At 36.6% G+C, this 21,168-nt stretch overlaps 1 protein-coding gene across 10 annotated transcripts in view; it reads left to right on the top strand.

The window, feature by feature from the left end:
- The window catches only part of CFAP44 (cilia and flagella associated protein 44), a 126,489-nt gene that overhangs the window by 51,539 nt on the left and 53,782 nt on the right, over positions 1 to 21,168 (top strand). For all 10 annotated transcript variants that reach the window (XM_072811729.1, XM_072811732.1, XM_072811733.1 and 7 more), the window contains 6 exons: positions 1,901 to 2,134; positions 9,691 to 9,836; positions 10,433 to 10,703; positions 14,024 to 14,079; positions 14,238 to 14,400; positions 16,081 to 16,211. In XM_072811729.1, the coding sequence (XP_072667830.1) occupies positions 1,901 to 2,134; positions 9,691 to 9,836; positions 10,433 to 10,703; positions 14,024 to 14,079; positions 14,238 to 14,400; positions 16,081 to 16,211 (1,001 nt within the window). The remainder of the gene's footprint in view (positions 1 to 1,900; positions 2,135 to 9,690; positions 9,837 to 10,432; positions 10,704 to 14,023; positions 14,080 to 14,237; positions 14,401 to 16,080; positions 16,212 to 21,168) is intronic.

Raw genomic sequence — 21,168 nt, forward strand, 5'->3', positions numbered from 1 at the left:
AGCCACCTGGGCTGCCCCTTTCTTGTTCTTTCTTTTGGAATGTATTCCTCTGTCTCTTAATTTTTCTTGACTTTCATGTTTGTTTCTATGAATGAGGTGGAATAGCTACTTCTCCTAAATATGAAGGAATGGTCTTGTGTGTGGTCTCCCCTGTGTATACTTGGAGATGACTTCTGGCTGGCTAGAGCTACAGTTGGTGTGATTGGGGGTTGCAGGACATTCTGTACTATGGCTGACCTGGTGAGATGGCTGGAGCTAAAGTGGGTGCAAGTTGCGGGGGGGAGGTTCTCGGGGCTCTTCATGCAGTGAACATCCTGGCAGGACACCTAAGACTGAATTAGATGCAGGTTTGGAGGATCTTGGAGCTCTATGTGGAGTGGGTGCCCTGGCAGGCTAGCTGAAGCTTAAGTCAGTGCAAGCTGGAGTGTCCTGGGACGCTCATCCAAGGGGTGACCTGATGTGGTGACGAGTACAGGCCAGCACAGGCCAGGGTGTCCAAGCACATACTATACAGGGATGCCGTCAGGCCAGCTGATGCTGAAGTGGATATAAGCTGGGGAGTCCCTGAGCTTTTCATATAGAAGATACCCTAGCAGGACAGCTAAAGTGGAAATGGGTACAAGCCAGGGTGTTTAAAAGCATTCCACACTGAGGGCACCCTGACAGGACAGATGAAAGTAAAATGAGTACAAGCTGTAGGGTTCCCTGGGTGTGCAGCACAGGGACTGTCCTTGAGGGGTAATGGAAGCCACAGCTGATGGAGGCCTGTGTTGTGTACATGAGGCAACCTGGTGGGATAGCTGGGGCCAAAGCAGGCATCAGCCAGAAGGTCCCAGAGCACTGTGTTGGGGGTGCTCTAGTAAGCTGCCTGAGGCAAAACTGGTGTAGACCAGGAGTGTTCAGGGATGCTTTGCACCTGTGTCACCTTGGTGTGACACCTGGCACTGTAGTGAGCACTATCCAGGAGTGTCCTGGTGTATAGCTCCCTGGATCCTCTTTCATGGGATTGCTGGGGTTAGTGGGGGCTAGGTGCTTAGGGCTCACTGATGTGGTAGGCCGGGGAGGGTGTCCAGACCTTGATTCCCCCATTTATACTCTCATGGAGGAGGGGGAGCATAAACAATGGTGCTCACCAGCCCTTCTGACCTGCAGAGATTTCTAGCAGCTCCCTGCCGTTTGGTGATTCTAAGGTTGGTTCTTTTACTAGTTGCTCTCTTAAACCTTGGCCTTTTTATCCTGTGTCCCAGGGCAGGCAGATCTGCTCCTGCTCTCTCAGTACTTTCAACGCCCACTGCAGCTCACAGCATTTGGGGATGGAGGTTCCCTTTATTGCTGTGTCTTCATTTCTGTTTTCTTGTACAGAAGCTGTTCAATCACCCCTCCCACTGTGAGATTGTGAGGAGGGGTTGCTGTGATGAGATCATATAAATTAGGAGGATAATTATGAGGGATAAAAAAGAACAAAGAGATAAAATATGGGAGGTAGGGATCCCAGTATTAGGTGGCTTTTGAAATAATCATTTGAAAGAAATGATGGGGTCTAACTCATAGTATTATTAAAAATAGGAACAACTTTCCTCAGGAGTTATTTTGATCTACCTAACTTGTGGGCTGACAGTGATAGCCTCTGGGAGCAACTTTATTTAACTTCTTTATTAGAAAAAAAATAAGAAAATAAGTTTTATAAAACTAGGATTGAAGGGGGGAATACAGAAATTATTTGAAAATGTTAGTGATAAAATACATCTCCAAATTGATGATCATTTTTAAATGACATTATTTTACATCAGAGCTGTGAGTTTTTCTGGGACCCTATCTTCCTTCCACTTTCTTTGAAGGAACCACCACGAATGAATGGTTTACAGTTGTTTTTATATCTTCTTAATGTCTCTTGAAAAAGCGATTTATAGAAATAGAAAAGAGAAAGAGACTAAAGGAGTTGAAGGAGAAGCAGAAGGAAGAAAGGAGGAAGCAGCTAGCAGCAGAGATGGGAGGAAATGGAGAAAAGGAATTCCACGCAGAAGAGGAAGAGGTAGAGGCAGAGGAGCCATTACCTGAAATCTTTATTCCATCAACCCCCTGTCACATCCTCTGTGGATTTTACTCTGAGCCGGGGAAGTTCTGGGTTTCTTTGGTGAGTAATATTGTAATACATTATTTTTATCTCAGCCTTAATCAAATATAGTTTATAATCATGATTTTCCAGCACATTCTTACTTTCTAACTCTTCTGGTAAGACGGTTTATTAACTACTATTGAAAGTGTAAATTTTGAAGAATGAAAGTGAATTACAATTTTTATATTATCTTAATATCTCTTTTATGTCTACTTATATCTGCAATTATCTATAACCATCATACATGTTCCGGGAGGTCAAAGGGGAGAAGAATAAAAGATAGAAGGGCAAAGGGTAAAGGTTCTTCCAGTCGATTCTGCTGTTTTTAAAATTTTAAAACTAATTGACATTTTGAAAATAATGGCCACACTATCCTGTAAACTTTTGCTTGCATTTTGTTATTTGCAACTATGCTGTGTGGCCATGTGGAAGTCTGGGAGGATTACTCTTTTTAAATATATATATTTTTTTATTTGAGAGAGAGTGGAAGTCAGAGACAGAGTATGAGCAGAAAGGGAGGGTGAGGGAGAGGGAGAAGCAGACTCCCTGTTGAGCAGGGAGCCTGATCTGGGGCTCCATCCCAGGACTCTGGGATCATAACCTGAGCTGAAGGTAGATGCTTAACTGACTGAGCCAACCCAGGTGTCCTGAGGATTATTGTTTTTAGATGGTCACATTGCTATTATGAATAAATGGGATTTGACTAATAAGGAAGAAGAGAAAAATGGATATCAGGGAGACAAACACCAAGAACTGTCACAATGTTGTAACATATCCTCTAATTATATATTTTCCTATCATAAGACATTGATCAATTGCAAAGCAAGATTTCCTTCATTATAAATTTGTCACAAATTTCAGCTCCATTAACCAAAAAAGTAATAATTGACATAAAAGTAATACAGGCATACCCTATTTTATTGCACTTCACAGATACTGTTGATTGTCACAAATTGGTTTGTGGCAATCCTATGTTGAGCAATCTTATTGGCATCATTTTTCCAACAACATTGGCTCATTTCATGTCTCTGTGTCACATTTTGGTAATTCTCACAGTATTTCAAATTTTCTCATTATTATTTGTTATGATGGTCTGTGATCTTCATTACTATTATAATTGTTTTGGGGAGCCATGAACCATAACCACAAACTTAATGACAAACTTAAAGCCACAAACTTAATGACAAATATAGTGTGTGTTTTGACTGCTTCACTAACCAGCCATTCCCTTGCCTCTCTTCCCTCTCCTTGGGCCTTTCTATTCCCCGAGATTAAAAAAAATATATTGAATTTAGGCCAACTAATAACCCTACAGTGGCTTCTAATTGTTCTGGTGAAAGCAAGAGTCCTATGTTTCTCACTTGAAATCAAAAGCTAAAAATGATTTAAGCTCAGTGAGGAAGGCATGTCAAAAGCCAAGACAGATCCAAAGCTAGGCCTCTTGGGCCAAACACTTGGGCAAGTTGTGAAAGCAAAGAAAAATTTCTTGAAGGAAATTAGAAGTGCTAATCCAGTGAACACATGAATACTAAGAAGGAAAAACAGGCTTATTGCTGATAGGAGAAAGTTTCAGTGGTCTGGATAGAAGATCAAACCAGCTACAACATTCCTTAAAGCTTAATCCGGAGGAAGACCCTAATTCTCTTCAGTTCTATGAAGGCTGAGAGAGATGAGGAAGCTTTGAAAGAAACATGGGAAGTTAGCAGAGATTGGTTCATGAAGTTTAGGAAAAGAAGGAAAGAAGCTGTCTCCATAACACAGAAATGTAAGGTGAAGCAGCAAGTGCTGATGTAGAAGCAGTGGCAAGTTATCCAGAAGATCTAGCTAAGATAATTCTTGAAGGTGGCTACACCGAACAAGAGATTTTCAATGTAGATGAAACGGTCTTACTGTGGAAGAAGATGCCAGCTAGGACTTCCATAGAGGAGAAATCAATGTCTGGCTTGAAAGAATGGCCTGACTCTCTTATCAGGGGCTAAATGCAGCTGCCAACTGAAGTCGAAGCCAATGCTCATATACCATTCTGAAAATCCTGGCCCTTAAGAATTACATTAAATCTAACTCCCAGTGCTCTATACATGAAACAACAAACCCGGATGACAGTGCATCTGTTTGCAACATGATTTACTGAATACGTCAAGCCCACTGTTGAGATCTGCTCAAAAAAAAAAAAAATTCCTTTCACAATATTACTGCTCACTGACTACACATCTGGTCACCCAAGAGCTTTAATGGCAACATACAATGAGATTAATGTTTTCAAACCTGCTAGCACAACAATCATTTTTCAGCCTGTGGATCAAGGAGTAATTTAAACTTTCAAGTCTTATTATCCAAGAAATACATTTTGTAAGGCTATAGTTGCCATTGATTGTGATTCCTCTAATAGATCTGGGCAGTCATTTGAAAAACTTTCTGAAGGCATTTACCATTCTAGATTCATGGGAAGAGGTCAAAATGTCAACATTAATAGGAGTTCTTGGAAGAAGTTGATTCCAACCCTCATGGATGATTTTGAGGAGTTCAAGACCTGAATGGAAGAAGTAACTGCAAATGTGGTAGAAATAGCAAGAGAACTAGAATTCAGAACAAGAATTCCCTTGAATATGGGACTGAATTGCTGCAATCTCATGATAAAACTTTAACAGATAAAGAGTTGCTTCTTTGGATGAACAAAAAAGTGATTTCTTGAGACGGCATCTGCTCCTAGCGGAGATGCTGTGAGGATTGTTGAAATGGCAAAAGAGGACTTAGAAAATGACATAAACTTAGTTGATAAGCAGCAGCAGGATTTGAGAGGATTGACCCCAATTTTGAAAGCAGTTTTGCTGTGTGAGTAAAATGTGAACTAACAGCATTGTGTGCAACAGAGAAAGTCCTGAAAGGAAAAGTCAGCTGATGCAGCAAACTTCCTAACAATGAAGTTATTCTTATTTCAAGAAATTGTCATGGCTGCCTCAACCTTCAGCAACCACCCCACACCCCACCCCCAATCAGTCAGCAGCCAACAACATTGAAGTGAGACCCTCCACTGGCAAAAAGATTAAGACTTGCTGAAAACTCAGATTATGGTTAGAAATTCTGGGCAATAAAGTATTTTTAAATTAAGGTAGGTACATTGGTTTTTTAAGGCATAATGCTACTACACACTTAATAGACTATGCTGCAGTATAAACACAACTTTTATGTGCACTGGGAAACCAAAAAATTCATTTAACTCACTTTATTGCAATAGTAGCTTTATTGAGGTGGTCTGGAATCAAACCCACAATATCTCCAAGGTATGCCTGTATGTGAAAGATTACCATTAATTCATAACCAATCCCAGATCTTTGGCCAGACCAGGACACTGAGCAGCCAAGGACTGTTGCTACAAGGAGTAATGAGCAATTAGCTTCTCCCCTGTTCCACTTTTCCTAGAAATACATCTTCGTTAGCAACTTCTAAAGAGGCAAGCAGAAAGAGGATAGAAAATAGTGATGGAGGCACCTTAGAACTCCATTTATTAGTGCCTTTACCTTGATTTATTTATTATTTTTTAAAAGATTTCATTTATTAATTCATGGTAGACACACACACACACACACACACACACACACACACACACACACACACACAGAGGCAGAGACACAGGCAGAGGGAGAAGCAGGCTCCATGCAGGGAGCCCAATGTGGGACTCGATCCCGGGACCCCAGGATCACACCCTGGGCCAAAGGCAGATGCTCAACCACTGAGCCACCCAGGTGTCCCTTGTCTTTGTTTTATGAAACCATTGTTTCTGGCTACTATTGTGTGGGGTTTAAGAGTGAAGGGATAAGTAAGACCTGGTTCCTGCCCTCAGGAAATTTCTTCATTTCAAGAAGGAGAGAGGCATAGAAACAACTGTAATACAATGTAATAGAGTTCTAGCATCCTTGAAACACACAAAAATTTTTGTATAACAAACACATTTAGTGCTTATTCTTCAGGTTGCCAGATAAATACTACATGACACAAACTTACACTAGGTATATTTGTTTTTTTTTTCTGAAATTCATATTTAACGGAGCATGTTGTATTTTTATTTGCTGATTATGGCAACCTCTTTATTCTGTACCAGACAGCATTCAAAGTGATTTATTAACCACCCTATAAAAGAAGTCCTCTTATAATTTACGTGTTCCATAAGAAGAAACCAAGGCATGGAGAGGTTATGTAATTTATCCAGGGTCATATAACTAATGAGAGGTGGAACCAGGATCTGGACTCCAGCAGTTTGGGTCTAGAGTCCCTGCTTTTAACCATTAAACTCCACCAGCACACAAGATTAAGGTCCAGTTTACAGAGGTAGTGACACTGAGTGCTGAATGCAACTATTTGCCAACTCTGCCTACAACCAAGTAGACGGTATGGAAAACTGGTCTCACTGTGAAGTCCTGACCACAGTTCTCAAGAACACGCTCACCCTGCAGGCCCCTTCTACCACCTAGCCATGTTCACTTGGCCACTTTCTAAATTTCTGATTTAATTCTTCCTTCACATAAGCTGCATGCTCCCTCACTTTCTAATGATAACCTCTTCTCACATTTCACTGAGAAAATAGATTTTCCTTGCCTTGTCTCCAACAGATCCAACACCCTAAGGGGACCAACCCATACAAGTTTTGTCTGCTTTGCCTATTACTCCAGTTGATGAATGGTCTCCTGCGACTGTCTAAGGACACTTTTCCCAAAGGCCTCTTGATCTGACCCCTCTCACATCCTTCAGTATTTTATTCCTGCAATAAACCACCTAATCTGTATCATCCACTTCCCTCTGTTTACTAAATTCTTTTTTTAAAAGATTTTATTTATTCATGAGAGGCATAAAGAGAGAGGCAGAGACACAGGCAGAGGGAGAAGCAGGTTCCATGCAGGGAGCCGACGTGAGACTCGATTCTGGGTCTCCTGGGTCACGCCCTGGGCGGAAGGTGGCTCTAAACCACTGGGCCACCAGGGCTGCCCTGTTTACTAAATTCTTATCATCAGCACATAAACATGCTCTAGGACTTAAAATTTTTCCTTAAACCTCTCTTTCTTTCCCTCCCATTCCTCCTTTTAGAGATGATCCTAAAGGTCATATTATGCACCTTCAACTTCATATAATTTGATATAAATTTATTCTTCTAAAATTCCAAAGAAAAAAGATCTTAGAGCACGTTAATGCTGTGTATCCTGCCCCTCCCCATTGTCCTGTTTTCTTTATATATGTATATTTGTATCTTTAAGGGATATTTTATTATAGTTTTATAGTGCTGATATAATTCTGGTTTATCCTTTTTATTACTGTTAATTCCCTTCTATTTCTTTGTAGTTGAATCTTCTGCCTAAAATATATATATGTGTATGTGTGTGTGTATATATATATATATATATATTTAGTGTATATCTGCTGATGACAAATTCTTCATTTTGGGGGCTCTTGAGGGTCTTAAATTGCCTTCATTTTGCCTTTTTAAAAATTATATTTTTTGCTGGATATCTTCAAACTTTGATATCTTTTAATCCTCTTTTGCCTTCCATTCTACCAGCTGCGTCTTTTTATTGTTGTTTCTTTGAAACTTAGTATGTCTTTTTCTCTGGCTGATTATAAGATTTTGTATTAAAGCGTTTAATTTCCTCATATTTATCTTGTGCTCATAGCATTTCTTGAATGCCAACATAGTTTTATTCAGTTTTGGAAAATTCTTAGCCATTATCTACCACAGTATTGTTTCTGGCCCATCTTTTTACTTGTTTCTTCTGGGATTCCAGTTTTATGTACATTAACCCTTATCACTATGTCCCATATGTATTTTACAAACACACCAGTCTATTTTTTTGTTGTTGTTGTATTTTCCATCCTTCTTTTCTCTCTCCTGCTTTGGTATGACTACTTTATCTGGTCTCTGTTCCAGCTCCATAACTCTAGCTGTGTCTAGTTGCTTTCAAACTAATCTGTTGAATTTTTAATTTGTCATTTTGTCAGTTCCAGAATCTTATTCCATTATTTTTTATAGATTCTAGATGACTTAAATTTTCCATATTGCCTTCACATTCCTTAAATAGATTAATCATGATTATTTGAAGTCCATCTTGTAAACACATCAACCAATGTCTCATGACTTTTTCTTTGATCTGCTTGTCTTTTTAAAATTTACTTAAATTCAATTCAGTTAATATAGCATATTACTAGTTTCAGAGGTAGAATTTAGTGATTCAACAGTTGCATATAACACCAAGTGCCCTCCTTAATGCTCATCACCCAGTTACCCCATCCTCCCATCTACCTCCCCTCCAGCAACCCTCAATTTCTTTCCTATAGTCAAGAATCTCTTATGGTTTGCTTCCCTTTCTGTTTTTATCTTACTTTACTTTTCCTTCCCTTTCCCTATGTTCATCTGTTTTGTTTCTTAAATTCCACATACGAGTAGAATTGTATGGTATTTGTCTTTCTCTGACTCATTTCACAGAGTGATATCCTCTAGTTCCCTCCACATCATTGCAAATGGTAAGATTTCATCCTTTTGATGGCTGAATAATATTCCATTATATACATATATCACATCTTTATCAATTCATCTGATGGACATCTGGGCTTTTTCCACCCTTTGGCTATTGTGGATATTGATGCTACAAATATTGGGGTGCATGTGCTCCTTTGGATCACTATGTTTTGTATTCTTTGGATAAATATTGAGTAGTGCAGTTGCTGGGTTGTAAGGCAGTTCTATTTTTATTTTTTAAGGAACCTCCATACTGGCTTCAGGGTGGCTGCCATTCCTGCCTGGAATGCACCAGTTTGCATTCCACTATAATCTGTTTGGCTTTTGGTTTTCAATCAAGTCTTGTCTTAACTAGTATGCCCAGTTTTTTAAAATTTAATAATTGACCTTGTATGTGAAAAGCTATAGCTTGAGAATCTATATGTCGCCATTGTCTCCTGGAAATTTATTTTTGGTTCTGGAAAGCAGCTAGAAATCCTAGATTACTTTCATCTACTCAGTGATTGAGACTCACTCAGGTAGTGTACAGTGTTCCAGGATTGCAATGGAAAGCCTGCTGGAAGGTTTATTTACTGTGGCTCCTCCTCCCTGGGGGGACCCTGCAATTTCTTTCCCTCTCCCTAAGTGCATGAGACAACACATTGCTCTGCTGAGCTTCTAAGCCTCTCAGCTGCCACTTACAGAACTGGCAACTGCCTTAGGGGAAGAGCAATGCCCTAGACTCAAAACTAGTTCTGAACACCATGACCTATAAAACCCTTTACTAAACACTAAATGCAGAATAATACTTGAAATAAAAAGAAGGTAGTCAGAAGAGATATCTCTTCCACTTTTAAGCGGAAGCAAATTATTATAAGATGTTTTATTATTGTATAATCATATAGTTGCATGTAAAAAGACAATGGAGATACTTTATAAAACTTTATAATCATAGAAATCATATAAAAATAGATGTTTTGAGACATCTATTTTAGGTTTTAAAATTTGAACTAATAATAAAAAAAAGTCCTCATGTGGCCATATGTATCTTATATTCAAATACTACCTTTTATGTTCTTTATTTCTTTTCCAGGGTGGCTATGATGCTGGTTTTCTATATCACTGTGAGTTCCCCCCATATGACAAAAATAGTGCTATCACAGAAATGAAAAATGAACCTTTTGATTTTCGTCGTCTTGAAGATACAGAGGATAATCCCATCCAAGCTATCACTTTCAGGTGAACTGAATTTCAGAAAGCCTTAAAAAAACCATATCCCATATGTGTGTATGTTGTTGCCCATCATGAATATTGTTCATTTTTAAAGATCTGTCCAAATGGAAAGGCACTCAAACATTTTCTAGTTAAATCAATTGAATGAATAAATAGAATCAAAGCTAATTCTGAAACTGTATTTCAAGTCCCTCTGTCAAATATTCTGTCCGAATTTCTGTTTATCACACAATTGTTTTAGGGATTTACTTTCTGTTACTTAGGAGGATGCTACTGCATGGTCAGATAATAAAGGTTAAGTATTAAAATGATTCTGGACAAATCACAAATTGATTCATTATTCCTTTATTTGAGAATTAAACATATATGCCAGTCATTCTTTTGAAGATCAACTATAATAGCTCCAAATTTCAAACTGGCTTTTTACCCCTTCTACCCTTTTGTATGAGTTTGCTAAGGCTGCCATAGTTCGTTAGGATTTCAAAATAGGAGTGGGGAGCTGCACAACGTAATCCATGAGATCTGTGTTATTAAAGTTCAGTCATTTGTCAGTTAACTTAAATATTTTCATATTAACATGAAGAACAATTTATGTTTCATAGCATTCATCAAGATCTAATGTTCTGTGGAATGCAAGATGGAGCAATTCGAGTCTATATCTTAAGTCAGAATAATCCTTCATTGATGAATATGGTGGACTACTGGCACTTCAATATTCATGACAATAATTATGGATGTGTTAAAGGCATCTCTACTAGTTTTGATGACCGTTTCTTGGTGACTACTGGGGCAGATAGTAATATCTTTGTTTTCACCATTTTTTCTGAATTTGAGCTGAAGAAATCTATCAAAGCCAAAGTGCCATCTCCCAGGGTATGTAACCGACTAATAACAATGATAAAAAATACTTTAAAATAGTGATGTCAAGGGATCCCTGGGTGGCGCAGCGGTTTGGCGCCTGCCTTTGGCTCAGGGCGCGATCCTGGAGACCCGGGATCGAATCCCACGTCGGGCTCCCGGTGCATGGAGCCTGCTTCTCCTTCTGTCTATGTCTCTGCCTCTCTCTCTCTCTCTCTGTGTGACTATCATAAATAAATAAAAAAAAAAATAGTGATGTCAAAATTACTCATTCTTTAAAAACTGAAAACTCTTTAGACATATTTACCTTATAGTCTATTCTTGCTGTTAGTATTATAATTTTGGCTTTCTGGTGCCTCTGTTATTAAATATTAAGGTCACTGAATTCCCCTATAGCCCTAAAATTATAGAATTTCTCAAGTCAATTTTTCTATATCAATCAGTTTCTTGATTTAAATTTCTTTGTTTTCAAAATGTACATTTTTTCCAGATATATATTTTTCATTTACTCACTTATTAAAGGGACATATATGAGATGTACACCATAATTTGTGTTTGAAAGGGGTTGTAAAAATATTAGTCTTTAGTATTAGAATATGATAATGTAGATTATGATCAAACATTAAGTTAAATTATTCTATTCTTAGGCAGAATGTATTATCGGCTTTGTAATGAAGATTGCTAGTTCATATCCCCAATTATATCCATTTGCCCTACCACATGACTTGAAGTTTCTATTATCAAAGTGGTTCCTTTGGGGAAAAAAATCACTAATAACCATTAGAATTGCTCCTCAAGAGGGAATTATATTAGACCGTAGTTAAAATTCCTGTGAATACATTGACATCCCATTTAATAGGTAGCCCACTTCAAAAGAACATACAAAAAGTAGGGCAGATTTGAGCAGATAAATTTTCATTTCTATTAATAGAAGCAAAATTTGGAGAATGGACTGTTCTCTAAAGACCTTTAGCTCAGGAAGAATTATAGAAGGGAAAATTATGAAGAAGAAAATCCTTTTCTTTCTACCTTGCCAGCTCTCTCTATGGAAATCTATCTTGGACAGAAGAAATCCATTCCACATTTGTATAATAGCATCCTTTTATTTATGACTTCAATAAATATTTCTTATGTCATTGATGCAGACTTTGTTTTTAAGAAGGCAAAATCAGAAAGAAATGAATCAAGAGAGGACTAAGCTCTGCCTACGTCTAAGCTTCTTCCTTTAGAATCTGCTGGGAAGTCATTTAAAGTACAGATGCCTGAGCCCTAGCCAGGAGCAGTTAAATCAGAATATCTGAAAGTGAGGCCAAGGTAGCAGTATTTTATAAAATATCTTACCCTCTCCCCCAGTCTCAGGCCCTAGGATTCTAAGGTACAGCCAGGATTGAGAACAATTGGCCTGTATCTTGGCACAGTTGGCAGCAACTCTGTTTAACTCAAATTTATTGAGCTGAGGCTGGGGTAGTGGGCTTGGTATCAGCATCAAATCCTGGAGACCACACTGCTAATGGAAAACCAAGGGACTTGGCTCTGGGCAATAAAAGAATAAAAACATAAAATTCAGTATAATACCCTCCAGTTCCATCCACGTCGAAGCAAATGGTGGGTATTTGCACTTGACGGGATGAGCACTGGGTGTTATTCTATATGTTGCCAAAGAACACCAATAAAAAATAAATTTATTTAAAAAAAACATAAAATTCAATCAAGTTATGTCCTAAGTGATTAACAGTAATTACAATGTATTAGCCATCACTGTTTTTTACGCTGGTCATGTCTTGTGTCTTAGAAAATTGATCAAGTAACATGTTGCATGTAGCTTACTCTGGATATATCTAAACCCTTCTGCACATCTAAACTTAGATGGAGTTGGTCAAATGAGGGAACATCTGGGTTATGCCTTTTTTTTTAAGTAGTTTTCTTTAGGAACTGTCAGCATGTTGTTGTTGAAGTGTGGAGTTGTAACTCTGCGTGGACTATGGACAGTCAACAATATGTACTTAAAAGTTGCACTATTGCAAAACGGGTGTATTATCCAGGTACTCGTACACTATTTTTTTGTACTGCTGGTCCTGTACCAGAAACATTTTCTTTTATTGTTACTTGCTTTTTAAACTTTGTTTTAGCCACTTAAAGAAAATTCTGCTTATGGCACAATTTGCCTCAAATCCATTCCAAGTTGTATATTTGTTTTCCAATAAAAAAATTACAATTAAAAAAAAAAGAAACTCTCTCTGTAGAAACTCTCTGTAGAAACTTCACTTTTACTGAAGTTCTAAACTTTGGGGCACCTGGCTTGCTCAGTCAGTAGAGCATGTAACTCTTGATCCTGGGATTGTGAGTTTGTGCCCTACGTTGGGTGTAGAGATTACTTTAAAAAAAAAAAATCTTAACAAAAAAGTTCTAAACCTTGTCTTACAGAAACATATGTAGATATATTTCATATGTGTAAAGACTAGTACTGTAATAATACAACTTGGTGAAAAGAGACTCCTTATTTCTTTACAATGAATGACAACAAAATAGATCTGTGATGAAAAAGAATAGAGAATGAACAAGTTCACTTTTACTTAAGAACTGATTAGCTAGCAACCTCAGACTTTATTTGGTTCACTGGATTATAATTCTTCTTCCTTAAATTTTATAGCATTGCACCTGAATAAGCAAAGTACTTTTAAATGATTTACTTCATAGTTCCCTTAAACTAATTTATTTTCTAAAAGGAGATTCATATTTCTGACTTCATCTTTCTTTCTCAAGGAGGGGAACTATACTATTCTGTGCATTTCTCACTGTATGTCTTTTTTAAATAAGGTCAAGTGAAATGCTTAAAGTTTAAAAAAATATTGTATGTCAACTATACTAAAATAAACTTTTAATTTAAAAAATACATTTTAAACTCTTCCTGTATACATAGAGTACTTGGGGAGAATTATGCATATATGAAAGGGCATAAGCTAAAAAATAGCATTTTAAAACAAATGACCTAGAAAATTTTTGTGTTTATTCTTTGTTGGCAATGCATGATATTAGCAATTCACATTTTGGAGAGGAATTATGGTGATCTCAACATTTTGCAGACGCATTAAGTTTCAAGACTTTTTCTACCTACCTGTTTAAAACAGAAATAAGTTTAATCAATTGCAATATTTTCCCTTAGTTTTCTCTAGTTTATTTCTTGTGAAAATACTTGGCAAGCCTATAATTATTAGAAATTTATATTAGATATTAGATATTTTAAGAGAAAATATTTTAAGAGAAAATATTTTAAGAGAAAATATTAGATATTTTAAGAGAAATATGCAATTTAACCATTTCTCCCCTTACTACAGTTTGGAATTGAAGCAGAGCCAATTCCAGAAGATATTGAAGATCCCAAATCCTATAGGTATGGGAATTTTTGATAAATACTCACTAGCCCTAAACTGTTGCAAAATGGCACTTTTTAGAAGCTGACCAAGCCAAAAGAATTTCCAAGTTATTGAGTCCTTGTTTCTTCTTACGCTGTTTCTCTATCTCATTATCCTTTTCAATATCTGTTTTCAGTATTGAGAATGCTAGAAGAAAAAGAGAACACGACAAGTTAATGAAAGAAGTGGAAGAAATAAAGGCTGGGAAGAGAGAAAAGCTCAAAGCTTTGAGAAATGAATTTTGGAAACTTCTAGAAATGAATCAAGAATTACCAAAGCATATGCAGTTTAAGCGAACAGTAAGCCTCAAAGAAATTTGACTTTAATTTTTTAAAATATACACTATTTTTTTTGATCAAGACTACTATTTTGCTGATAAAGTAGGAAACTTAAAATCATCCTTAAGGTCCCCTTTTATCTGGCTAGTGTATTGGTAGCAGCTAAAATACTGTAGAACTTGACACACAGCTTGGTTTGGATACAGAAGAGCTTCCTTACATAAGGTTTACTTCCAGATTTAGCTACCTCACTTTTTTTTTTTTTTTTTTGATGGGGGCGAGTAACAAGTAAAATATAAATACAGGTTTGAATCTGGTTGTCAACACTTACTTGTACCTAATCAAGATACACATATATTCTGATTCTCTGTGATTCTATTTCGATAATTCACTGAATTCATCAAAAAGATAGTACGCGATAGATCCACAAATTTTTAAAAGATGACTTAGTGTAATTGTAGCTATGGGGACAATCAACAAATTGTTTAAGCTAATTTTGTATTATTTTTTCTCTTTTCTGACTTATTACAAAGCTCCATCTACCTGCTAGTGATTTTCTTTTCATTATATACTTCTTCCAAAGTGGAATTGCTGTCAAGAATCTAATCAAATAAAAAGCCAGAATTTATCATCCTGACTATACCTATAATTTTAGAGGCATCTAGTCAATTCCATATGAAAAATGCTCTAGTGAAATCATAATGGCTACCTTATATTGTTTAAAAGACCAACCCATAATGGTTAAAAGATATTGCTATTTTACTAAGAAAAAAGGTTGACATTTACAGAATATAAGTAACATAATTCAAAATAAAGAACGCCTGAGGTGGGTTCTATAGCTAAGCATTTTATATACATCACTACTTAAAACTGAAACACCCATGGAGGGCAGCCCAGGTGGCTCAGCGGTTTAGCGCCGCCTTCAGCACAAGGCCTGATCCTGGAGACTCAGGATCAAGTCCCATGTCAGGTTCCCTGCATGGAGCCTGCTGCTCCCTCTACCTGTGTCTCTGCCCCTCTGTGTGTGTGTGTGTCTCTCATGAATAAATAAAATCTTAAAAAAAATACTAAGATATTCCAAGATTGTGTTGTACTTTCCCTGCCCCTGAAACACCCCTGGAAAGATAATTACTACTTATAATTTAGTCTGAAAGCAGGCACTGATATTTTTCCAAGAGAAAAGGAAAAAAAAAAAAAAACATTGCTCCCCTAATTACCCTTATGGGAGAAATAGCCCCCTTGCCAAAGGACATCCAGCTAGAACTTGGTGACCTTAAAAAAGACACCAAAGACTTAGCTGTCTTTCCTGGGTGGGGCCACGTGGGAAGGGGTGCCATGAACCCCTACCCTGTGCCTCGCTGGTTATGTGCCACTGGTTGCTTTAGAGTGGTAGAAGTATTTTTTTTTAACCTCTGCACACTCTCCAAATATTCTGTTATCGTTCATTGTTTTTATGTGGGAAAATCCTTTAATATAGAATTTTATTTGCAGTATTGTTAATTATTTCTGAGAACTTTTCTCCATATTTTGTGGAAATAAAATTGTTATTTTTTTCTAGAACAGTTTGTGATATTTGGAAGAGAATTATGATGCAAAGTGAAATTAGGTACAAAACTTAATCTGTATCCGGGTATGAAATAGGATTGATAATGTACAGTGATAAATGTACCCATTTTGATGAACAAATCCACTTATTTGCAGGATTTTGATGTGGATTCCAAAATTCGTGCTGAGATTGCCAGAAAAACAGCTTTTAAAATTCATCAAGTGGAAAAGGAATTAGCTTGGGAAAAAGAGAAACATGAACTTGGCCTCATGAAGCTACAGAATAGGTAGGATTTGTATTTCCTACAAGTTAGGATGTTTGAGAACATATATTTGAATGAAGTTGTTCACAATGGCTTAATCAAAATGGTCAGGTAAGAGGTGTCCTGGAGTACCTACTAACATTTGAAATCTCAAGGAATCCTCTTGTCACTGCTACTGATATCTTCTTGAGCTTTCTGGGAAATTTAAATCTGGGAAGTTTAACAATTAGATTTTTCAAAGCACTACCGTGGCTCAATTGGTTAAGCATCTGACTCTTGATTTTGGCTCAGGTCATGATCTCAGGGTCATGAGATCAAGCCCCATATCAGCACCATGCTGGGTGTGGAGCCTGCTTGAGACTCTCTCTTTCCCTCTTCTCCTTTCTGTGTGTGTGTGTATGTAGGTATGTATAAATAAATACATTTTCAACTCAACACACAGAAAACAATTTTAAAATGGGCAGAAGACATGAATAGACATTTCTCCAAAGAAGACGTCCAGCTGGCCAACAAACACATGAAAAGATGTTCAAGATCAGGGGGGCACTTGACGGGATGAGCACTGGGTGTTATTCTGTATGTTGGTAAATTGAACACCAATAAAAAATAAATTTATTATAAAAAAAGTGCACTTGTGATGAGCCCTGAGTAATATGTGGAAGTGTTGAATCACTATATTATACACCTAAAACTAATATAACACTGTATGCTAACTACACTGGAATTAAAAGTAAAAACTTATTAAAAAAAAGATATCTCATCATCAGGGAAATTCAAATAAAAAACACAATAGGATATCACCTCACACCTGTCAGAATGGCTAAAATCAAAAACACAAGAAACAGCAAGTGTTGGTGAGGAGGCAGAGAAAAAGGAAACTTCATGCACTGTTGGAAATGCAAACCAGCCACTGTGGAAGACAGTATGGATGTTCCTCAAAATTTAAAGACAGAACTACCTCATGATCCAGTAATCCTACTATTTGGATATTTACCCAAAAAATACAAAAAAAAAAAAAAACTAATTCAGAGGCATACAAGCACCCATATGTTTATTGCAGAATTAGTTATAATAGCCGAATTATGGAAGCAGCCCTAGTATCCATGGATAGATGAATGAGTAAAGAAGGTGCAGTATCTATACAATGGAATATTATTTAGCCATAAAAGATAATAAAATCTTGCCATTTGAAATGACATGGACACCTGGGTGGCTCAGTGGTTGAATGTCTGCCTTTGGCTCAGGGCATGATCCTGGGGTCCTGGGATTGAGTCCTGCATCAGGCCCCCCAGAGGGAGCCTACTTCTCCCTCTGCCTATGCCTCTGCTTCTCTCTGCCTGTGTCTCTGCCTCTCTGTGTCTCTCATGAATAAATAAATAAATAAAATCTTTTTTTAAAAAATGAAATGACGTAGATGGAGACAGAATAATGTTAAGCAAAATAACTCAGAGGAAGACAAATACTGTGATTTGTTTGAATTTAAGAAACAAAAAAAATGAGCAAGAGAAAAAAACAGAGACAAACCAGGTAACAGACTCTTAACTATAGAGAACAAACTGATGATTACCAGAGGGGAGGTGATTGGGTGACAGAAGAAAAGGGTGATGGGGATTGAGGAGTGCACTTGTCATGATAAGTACTGGTGATGTATGAGAATGCTGAATCACTATATTGTACACTTGAAATTACTAGAACACTGTATTACATATACTGGCATTTAAATAAAAATAATATAATAAAATTGTTTTTAATTAAAAATTAGATTTTTTACAAACTAAATTATGTAATATTTATTCTGTTTTTGACAAATTATATCTAGTTAACACATGAGCATGCACATATTTTAAAAATAAAAAATGAGATAGAATTAAGAGATGTATAATGGAAGACAACTTCCTGTCCAGTCTCTCTCATGTACCAATAGGACTCCCCAGAAGAAATTGTGCCTTTTTTTTTGCCTTTTTGAGATGTAATTTACATTCAGTAAAATGCATAAATTTTAACTGAATAGCTTGATAAATTTTACAGTTATATATCACATACATCCACTGCCCAGATTAAGAATATTCATGGTACTCTGAAAAGTTCCCTTGTGGCCCCCTTCCCGGTAAATATTAACTCGCCAGAGATGAATGTTTATCATGAGTTTTGTCTGAGAATTTCATACAATTGAATTCTGCAACATGAACTCTTTTGTATTTGGCTTCTTTTACTTAGCATCATGCTTTAGGTTATCTATGTTGTTGCAGGTAGCAGTAGTTTATACTTTTTCATTGTTTTGTAATAGTCTTCAATGCTCATACCATGATTTATTTATTCATGCTACTGTTGATGGATATTTGAATTGTTTCTATTTTTTTGAAATGATGAATAATGCTGCTATGACCATTCTTGTGCATGCTTTTTGGTGGACATAAGAACTTATTTGTTTGCAATATAACCAGGAGAAGAATTGCCGGGTCATAGATTATATGCATGTTTGGCTTTACTAGATACTACGTACTAGGTACTAGATACTATATACTAGAACCAAAAATGATTCAACCAATTTATACCATGGCCATTAGTGTATGAGAATTCCAACTGATCCCCATTGTATCAGCTTCCTAGGGCTTCCATAACAAAGTACAACAGACTGGTTGGCTTAAAATAACAGACAAAGAGGCTGGAAGTCCAAAATCAAAATGTTGGTTGAGTTGGAGTGGATTTTTTTTTTTTGAGGAGAGATATGTATTTTTATTTATGTATATTGAAGTATAATTGACATATGAGTTTCACGTATACAACATATTGATTCAACAATTCTATACATTACTTTGTACTCACCACAATAAGTGTAGTCACCATACATTATCACGATATTACTGACTATATTCCCTATTCCCTATGCTGTATTTTTCATCTCATGACTTATTTTATAAATGGAAGTTTGTTAATATCCTCTTTTTTAAGTAATCTCTACACCCAATGTGGGGCTTAAACTCACAACCCCGAGATCAAGAGTCACATACTCTACAAATTGAGCCAGCCAGGTGCCCCCATTAATCTCTTCTTAATCCCATTTGTCTATTTTACCCACCCACCCACCATCCCTTCAGTATGTTCTCTGTATTTAAGAGTCTGTTTTTGTTTGTTCACTTGTTCTGTTTCTTAAATTCCACACATAAGTGAAATCTATGGTATTTGTCATTCTCTGACTTCACTTTGCATAATATCCTTTAGGTCCATCCATGTTGTTGGAAATGGCAAAATCTCATTGTTTTTTTATGGCTAATAGTCCATTGTATGTATGTGCCTGTGTACACACACACAACACACACACACACACACCCCACACACATACATGTATACAAACCACTCTACCCATTCATCTATCAGTAGACACTTGGGTTGCTACCATAGCTTAACTATTATAAATAATATTGCAAAAAGCATAGTGGAGAATATATCTTTTCAAATTATTTTTGTGTAGTCCCAACAGTTTATTTTTACTTTTGTTTCCCTTGCCTGAAGAAACATATCCATAAATATGTTGCTAAGGGTGATATCCAAGAGATTACTGCCTATATTTTCTTTTAGGAGTTTTATGGTTTTAGGTTTCACATTTAGGTCTGTAATCCATTTTGAGCTTATTTTTGTATATGGTGGTAAAAAGTGGTTGTTTCATTCTTTTACATGAAGCTGTCCAGTTTTTCCAATACCATTTGTTGAACAGAGGGTCTTTTCCCCATTGTGTATTCTTGTCTCCTTTGTTGTAGATTAATAGACCATATAAACATGGGTTTCTTTCTGGGCTTCCCATTCTGTTCTATTGACCTATGTGTCTATTTTTGTGCCAGTACCATATTTTAATTACTACAGCTTTGTGGCATATCACAAAATCTGGGATTGTCCTACCTCCAGCTTTGTTGTTTTTTCTCAACAAAGTTCTTTGTGGTTCCATATAAATTTTAAGGTTACTAGTTCTAGTTCTATGAAAAATGCAATTTGTTAGTTTCTTCTGAGACCTGGGAGGGAGAATCTGTTCCATGCCTCTCTCAGCTTCTGCTGGTTTGCCAGCAGTCTTTGGAGCTCCTTCCTGTTAGATGCATTATCCCAAACCTTCTGCCTTCAAGTGGTGTTGTCTCTGTGTTTTTTCACATAGTCTTCTCTCAATGCATGTCCAAGTTTCCACTTTTTATAAGTATATAGGTAATGTTGGGTTAGGACCACTCTAATCTCACTTTAACCTGATTACCTCTGTCAAGACCCTATTTCCAGAAGAGATTATACTCCAAGATACTGGGAGATTTCTAAGTGTCTTTCTGGCAGATACAATTCAACCCATAACACTCATGCTTGTCATCACTTAGTATTGTTACTTCTTTAAATTTTAGCTATTCTGTAGTAGTAGCTCCATGTGATTTAAATTGGCATTTACCTGATGAGTGATGATTTTAGCCCCTTTTCTTATATTTATTGGTTATTTGTGTATTCTCTTAGGTGTTCAAGTTCTTTGTTCATTTTTAAAATTGGGTTGTAAGAGTATTCATATCTTCTAGGTAGGAATCTTTTGTAGATGTATGACATGTATTTGTGATACATGTATATATATGATGTGTGATGTGTGTGTGTGCATGCATGTAAAATATCTTTAATCTGTGGCTTGCCTTTTCATTCTTTTAATGAGGTCTTTTTTAAGCAGAAGTTTCTAACTTTAATAAAGTTCAATTTATCAATATTTTTCTTTTATGGTTCGTGTATGCTATAGGTAAGGAATCTGTGCCTATTCCCAATTCATGAAATAATTCTCCTGTGTTTTATTCTAGAAGCTCTATTGTTTTACCATTATCTATATTGATTTTTGGGGGTGGTATAAGAGGGAGATCATGTGTCATTTGTTTCTATATGGATATTAAATAGACTTAGTATCATTGTTGAAAAGACCATGCTTTCCTCCTCAGATTGTAGTGATAGGTTTGTCATAAATCAAGTATTTATA

The sequence above is a fragment of the Canis lupus genome, chromosome 35, assembly GCF_048164855.1.
Source record: "Canis lupus baileyi chromosome 35, mCanLup2.hap1, whole genome shotgun sequence".
NCBI lineage: Eukaryota > Metazoa > Chordata > Mammalia > Carnivora > Canidae > Canis > Canis lupus.